Source organism: Bidens hawaiensis, unplaced genomic scaffold (assembly GCF_021521415.1).
Source record: "Bidens hawaiensis isolate Kalapana, Puna unplaced genomic scaffold, B.hawaiensis_p1.1 tig00002338_1, whole genome shotgun sequence".
Lineage (NCBI taxonomy): Eukaryota > Viridiplantae > Streptophyta > Magnoliopsida > Asterales > Asteraceae > Bidens > Bidens hawaiensis.
The window spans coordinates 200,347-207,179 of NW_027491126.1; the positions used below are offsets into that span (position 1 = coordinate 200,347).

The 6,833-nt window shown below is 33.7% G+C and overlaps 1 protein-coding gene across 1 annotated transcript; it reads left to right on the plus strand.

Moving 5' to 3' along the window:
- Positions 1-2,897: 2,897 nt before the first annotated feature.
- Positions 2,898-3,635, plus strand: LOC143618657 (uncharacterized). The gene has a single exon (XM_077090771.1). It carries the CDS (start codon positions 2,898-2,900, stop codon positions 3,633-3,635), a length of 738 nt encoding a protein of 245 aa, XP_076946886.1.
- Positions 3,636-6,833: the final 3,198 nt, after the last annotated feature.

The window sequence follows — 6,833 nt, forward strand, 5'->3', positions numbered from 1 at the left end:
GCAACCAATAAACTTCCTACTGACTTTAAATTACATGTTTTTTTATTACATTACGATTTGAACCTCATAATTTAAAAGTAAAAACCTTATTCAATGACGGATCTAAAACCTTTTGCCGTTCTGATTGGCTTAGGACGGTTGAACTCTCATACATCTTACTAACTTTACCCTTCATCTTTTTGAAAAAAGCCGGTACATGAGTACACGGCGGTAAAGTTGTTATTGGACAAAAAATGGGCCAGGTCAAAACATGTTTGTTTGAATTGTGGACACTAATTAAAACTGGTTTAACCTATTCATTCTAATCATAGAAACAAAAATAATTTTACTACATTCGAATCATAGAAACTAAAACTGATTTAAGTTGTTTCTTAAAAGCTTCAAACAGGAATATCAAAATTGCAAAATCCAAACTTAAAAACAATCCTTTTTATTCAAGGGCTTTAGCCTCTAATATTAATAAATTGACAGCAGAATTCATAAGTAAATGATAGGCGTCATTTAAAATATCTTGAGATTTTAGTGACACTTTGACATTTAGATGGAGCCTCTTAAAAAATCAGATGGGAGCATGGTCCAATTCGAAAAGTAAAAATCATACATTTTACCTCAGTTGAGTTTGGTTGTGTGGAGGCCTTAACCCTAGCTAACATGTATGAGATTTTGAAAGTAGAGTTCTTTTAGAATTAGTAACTCAATGATGAGCCACAAGCTAAGGATGATTGCTTCATATCCATTATCGCGCTATATTATCCATATTCTATAATTCTTGTATACTCTCTAGCGCTATACGCATAAAGAAAAGAAAATAAAAATGCCTCAACATTTTAGTTAGTTTAAGGCCTCTGAGAATGTTGAGACGGGCCTACATCCATGCCTTTATTGAATACATTGACACTAAATGTCCGAAGACACCTTGAATGAAAAATTCATGACAGAAAATACGACCAAACTTTGTAATTACATAAACGACAAAAGGAAAACAATTATTATTATTATTATTATTTTCCAAAAGTTCAAACCGGCCCAAGAAAAACTTAGTTGCGTGGATGTTTCTAGTGAGTTGGGAGCCGACGTCTAAGAGGTGTCTCCAGTTTTTTTAGGTAAGATATCTAATCTAGCTGGACATATATTATTTTAACATAATAAACCAAATTATTGTTTTGTTTTATTCAAATAGAAAATTCAATATAAAATCGCTACTTTGTTAAAAGTTACCTTTAGAGAAAACCATGAGTAAGGGAATCATACGAAAAGACCAATCTAAAGAGCATAAAACTTAATATGGTTGCTATCAAACCCGATACAGATTCGTGTTAGCTTTATTATACAAATTAGTTATATATAAGTAGTATCATCACTGAAGTAAGACCTTGCTATATGCACTTGTGATATTAGTGCCGTTATATTTGTAACAAATATATATAAAAGAAAATGTTCAACCTTGATTTGGTATCAAAGCTTAGCATCCATCCTCCTATCTTTTGCCCTTGGTCGACGTTAGAGCAACTGCACATTAGCGACGACGCTGACTGGTAGTTATTTCAACGCTCTAGTGTTACCACTTAGCCTTCATGTTGACACCAATAAATTGCCACCATCGGTAACCAAGCTCACCCTAAGAAAACGAACACAGCCATCAAAGAATGTCGGTCACTCACCACCTTTTTAGCTCCTCATAGTTTTGTTGTTGATAGCCGGATCTTGATATATTGTTGGCATTTAACTATACGAGTACCATCGTTCTTGGTTTGATTTTTTAATTGCGCAAAAAATCCTATTCTTGAGCTATTCACTACCATAAAACCTTATTTAGTTGCCGAATATATAGCGATATCCATGTTTTGATCACAATAACAGTATATGCTAATGCTGGTATGTACATAAATAGTCATTGTAAAAATACATTCCTGACATGTACGTGATACATATAATGCTAAATATATTTATTGTTCATGTAATACATTCGATCGTCAATTATTAAAAATAATGTAAAATGATCAATAGTTTGAAGCAAGTCAATAAAAAAATACTGAACAAGAGTTCCATAGTCGCTAATGCATGTCAAGCTAGGTATTGATAGACCATCCGGCATGCACAATAAAAATTGTCAAAAGGGTAGAGCAAGTTCAAAGAACTAAGCAACACAATCGTATATATGAAACAATCCAACAACGAATCAACCGCCAAATTCGGGGGAAGATTCATCAATTAAATTTCAAGTCATCGAGTAAAAAACGCGCCTACACATGATTTCCTACAAAAGACAAAGTAATCTAAGAACTAGTGAGGCTTGTTCCATTCCACCTTTAATATCATACATTATTTTTAAAATTTTTATAGCATATCCCAAGTGAAACGGTGAAAAAAATTTCGACTTTACAAGGTGCTTAAAAATCAGCATGAGCAGTGACAGAAGTGGCGGCCGACCCCTGTGAAAACTGTAAAAGTTAAGGTCTGACACTTGCCTATAAAACATAGGGTTAATGAATACGAATAAATTAGCATATAAACCATTAAAACCTTGCTAAACTTAAACGAGTTAACACGATCCGAGCCATGCCAACTTAAACTCAGTCCACATACAACCCAAGCCATTCCGAACCAGAACGGATTTTAACCCAGTCTCAAAATTTAACAAACGTGTTATTCATAAAAATAAGGTGAAAAGGACGGTCATACAGTACAACATATATATGTCCGCGTGACGGTGAGTAATATTAAACTTCTAGAAATTAAAAAGACACATGGGCCCCATCTTTTGTCAACCTGTTAAATCTCAAAAGTCTCCCTCTAAAACATAACTTAAATTAATTAATTAACTAATTTCCTCCTTATAAAAACCGTTAATGACACACACACTTTCACACAAACATAATTTGACTTAATAAATAATAATGCTACACGCTGATTCACAATCATCAGCTCCGGTAACCTCCAGCGATCAGAAAATTATCCTGCAAGATGACAATATAGAAGACCATGATATTCCAGACAGTACGGTAGTTGAAGTTCCACCCGATTTTCCACCCGAATCGTTCTGGTTATCGAAGGATGCCGAATTCGACTGGTTCTATCAGAACGCGTTTCTAGAACGGAAGGAAAGTACGAGAGGAAACGTGGGTTCAATGAATTTGAATAACCCGAATTCGGGCTCGCAGCGGTATTCGGTAAGCGTGAAACCGAAAACTCCAATAATCGGTTTGCCAAAAACACAGAAGACAACGTACGTTGATTTGAAGTGTAGGCAGTGTAAGCCGCTAAACGTACGGCTGTTCCCGAAGCAGTTGTATTCCTTCGGTAAGGCTCCGGTTACGGAACCGGCTTCTCCGAAGGTTTCGTGTATGGGAAGAGTTAGATCGAAGAGGTGTTGTAGCCGTAAGAACACATCATCTGCGGTTGAACCAGAGAAATCTACGAGTCAACGATCACATAAACCCGGTCTGATGTCCTTTGTATTGTCGTTATTCCGTTGTGATGGAAACCGGGGTAGAAACAAGAGTAAATCGTCCACGGAAAGGTCCGGTTCAGGGAGGGTTTGCGTCAGTGTGAAACCGGTGAATAGTGAACCGGGAACGCCGTCTGAACCGGTTGGTTTGGGAGGCATGACGCGGTTCGCGTCAGGGCGGAGATAGGATTATTTGGAAGGTTCAGAGAATGCTGACGTGGAAGTACGTCATTCGTAGGTTCAAGGATTGTTCTTTTTAGAAATAGTGTTTATGTGAGAATGTTTTTAAACTTTATATAAATGGTATGTCCTTTTTAGAGTTGATTAAATTGATGTTACCGTGTTTGAAACCACGGACTGTGAAGCTTTTTCTCAATTTCCAGACTTGTGTCAGATATATATTAATGATTGAATTATATAGAGCGAGGTCTTAATCATACATTTATACCACATATTGATCTTATTAACACGTCAAAATGGTTTTAAAAAACTGGGATTTTTTACATATATCCCCTCCTTAAGACTCTTAATTACATATTTCTCCAATATTAAAATCTAAATTACATATTTCCCCTTTGGACATACAATTACTCTTCTACCCTTTTCAATTTACAAATCCAACTGAAAAACCCAAAAGTCTTCCATTCACTCTTTAGAGATTGAACACGACGGAACGAACAAAGCAACATTATGCGTCGGCTTCGGCTTCTCTGTGTTCGATCTCAGCAGCATCCGTGAAGTTGGATGTCTTCATCAGTCGATTCTTTATGGTTGATGCAAACTCATCTTGTTATAATCTCGACCCCTGATTTCTAGATCTGTTGACATGTTCTTTGAAGGTATTAACCTGCTTCTACATTCTCTTTGATTTAAACTTGGTCAATCACACCACCTGTGGGGTTTAAGGCTGGAAAAAAATTCATTCTTGCTATTGTTGTTATATGTATCAAATGGTTTAAAACTGCTGTAAGTTCTAGTAGGTCTTTTTTTATTATTAATTGAGATGGCATGTGAGTTCAATAACTAGATAAGATTGTGCATTTTGTTTTGTGTTTAAATGGCATGTACAGTTCGATGCTAATAATGTTAATGTTAAGGTTTTTTTTTTCATTAAGAGAATACATGTAAATATTTTCTTTAATTATTCCATTAAGGGTATAATAGTCTTTTAATTGGTTATTTTTAATGAAATGGGGAGATATGTGATATAAGTGGTTTAGGGAGGGGAAATATGTAATTAAATTTTATATGTTGAGTAAATATGTAATAAGGAAGATTAGGAAGGAAATATATGTAAATGTCTATTAAAATTGTGTCACTCAGGTAGGTTACATTGAGCTGACGTGGTATGTTATAATCTGGATTTTTGCGTGCTAGGAAACAGTAGTATGGAAAGAAGGCAACGCGTTTTTTTTCTGTGCGTTATGATTATTCCTACGACGACCTGTTTTGAATGCACAGAAGTAATATATTCACAAAGGAATCCACTCAATTCACTGGTAAATATAAATTACTGTTTTTAAGTGAATGGAATCAAAAAATTATCTAGATCATATCTATTCAACTATAGTTTATGATTTTTTTTTCAGAAATATACAGAAATGGAAACCATTTGATATTTTGATTCTAAATACAAACAAGTAAAAGTTGTGTTTATGAAGTGGGATTGAGCTATTTTATGTTAATTAATTGTTGTATCAGGGGCACATTAACAACATCCTTATTCATAATTCAACCAAACATTTTATTAAAAAACTAATTTATCTCTTTTCAACATACACAATCCAACTCAACTTAAATTTTTAACATCATTCCCAACCCAATGTTTTATTATACATATATATCTTTTATTTCATAACAATATTAGAAATATTAAAATAATTATTTTTTTTAACCTAGTAAATTATTTATTAGTTTGTCCAAAAAAATCTAATGAACCCATATAAAAAGATACATTAATTTGAAAAACTCGGATATATGTAAAATCTATTTTGAAATGTTCAGAATAAAAAATAAACAAAACTGTATATTTGGATTTTTTTTTAAAAATTGTTAAATATTACAACTGATTAGCGAAAGATCAAATTATAAGTGAAATTAACTGTTAGAAAGAAAAAAAAATAGTGAAATTGAACCAATGATTTATGGATACGTGTGAGCTAGCTGTTTAAGAATAAATTAAGGATAAAAAGTTTGGTAACTGGTTGTGAACTTTGATCGGTCTACCTATCCAGTTGTAAAATTGGATTGGTAATAAATTACGTTTTCCGCCAAAAAACGATCTTGAAAGAACTCAAGGATCATCCTACTTTCTAGTGCATGTATGTGTTGATTCTGATCTATTAGATCCTTGTTTTTGATCTCTTATCATCTAGGGTTATAAATTGTATTGTTAAAAAGTCTGGATTAGTTGTTTGATCTTTAGTTAATTATGTAGCTCGTTTACGAAGGTACATGAAGGATTTTGAATTGTGAGATTGTTGATCATAATTGTGAATTATGAGAGGTTTTGGTGCAATTATGCGGTTTTTTGCACGCTTTGTTTGGTTTTAGATGGGGTCATCTTATGCTCATCAAAGCTCGGGTTTATAACTAATTAGCTATATGAATCGTGCAGGTATGGTAGATCAAAGCCTAACATGTCATGAATTTTATGTCAAGATTCATATTTTTTAGAAATAAGTAGTTAGTTTATGGAGGTCAATAAAAGATTTGACTAGTTAATTTTGTTATCTTTAACAAGTCTTGTCATAAATGTTATGGTTCATGGTTAGAAAATTTTGGTCCCCTCTAATAGAGGTTTGATTTTTTATTTTATTTTTTTCTTTTCTGATTATAGGATGTCCCTCTACGTGATGAGAACATGTTCCCCTAATAATAAGAACACTTACGTTGAATATACTTGTAGACTTGTAGTCTTGTACTAGTGCTTCTGGAGAAGGTTGACTAGGCACGCATTTAGAGACCAAACCCGAATAGGCGAATAGTGTAGTCAAAGGGATTCAAATCTAGTCATTCATTGGTAAAACCAACCAAGTATTTAATTGGGTGAACTTTGTTGTTAAAACTTATTAAAAGGTGTTTTAGCAGTGCATTATTAGTTTAAATAAAATACAGAATATTGATTTATTAATTGAAGATTTGTCCTTAACCTTTCAGGTCTAATGACATCGGGACGATGGTTAAGGCTTAGGATCTTATGATCTCGGGTTCAAAAATTGATTCAATAAGTTTTTCGATCGTGATAGGTTTTCTTTTTTATGGTGTTCTTGAGTGAGTCATGTCTTGATGGTGTTCTTGTCTTAGGAAGACTTACTCGGATATTGGGTGGGGGTGGGGGGGGGGGGAGGGGGGTTAGTTCTAAAGCTGTTAAAATAAATTAAGT

Coding starts and splice junctions, on each gene's coding strand:
- LOC143618657 (XM_077090771.1), top strand. CDS start 2,898: ATGCTACACGCTGATTCACAATCATCAGCTCCGGTAACCTCCAGCGAT.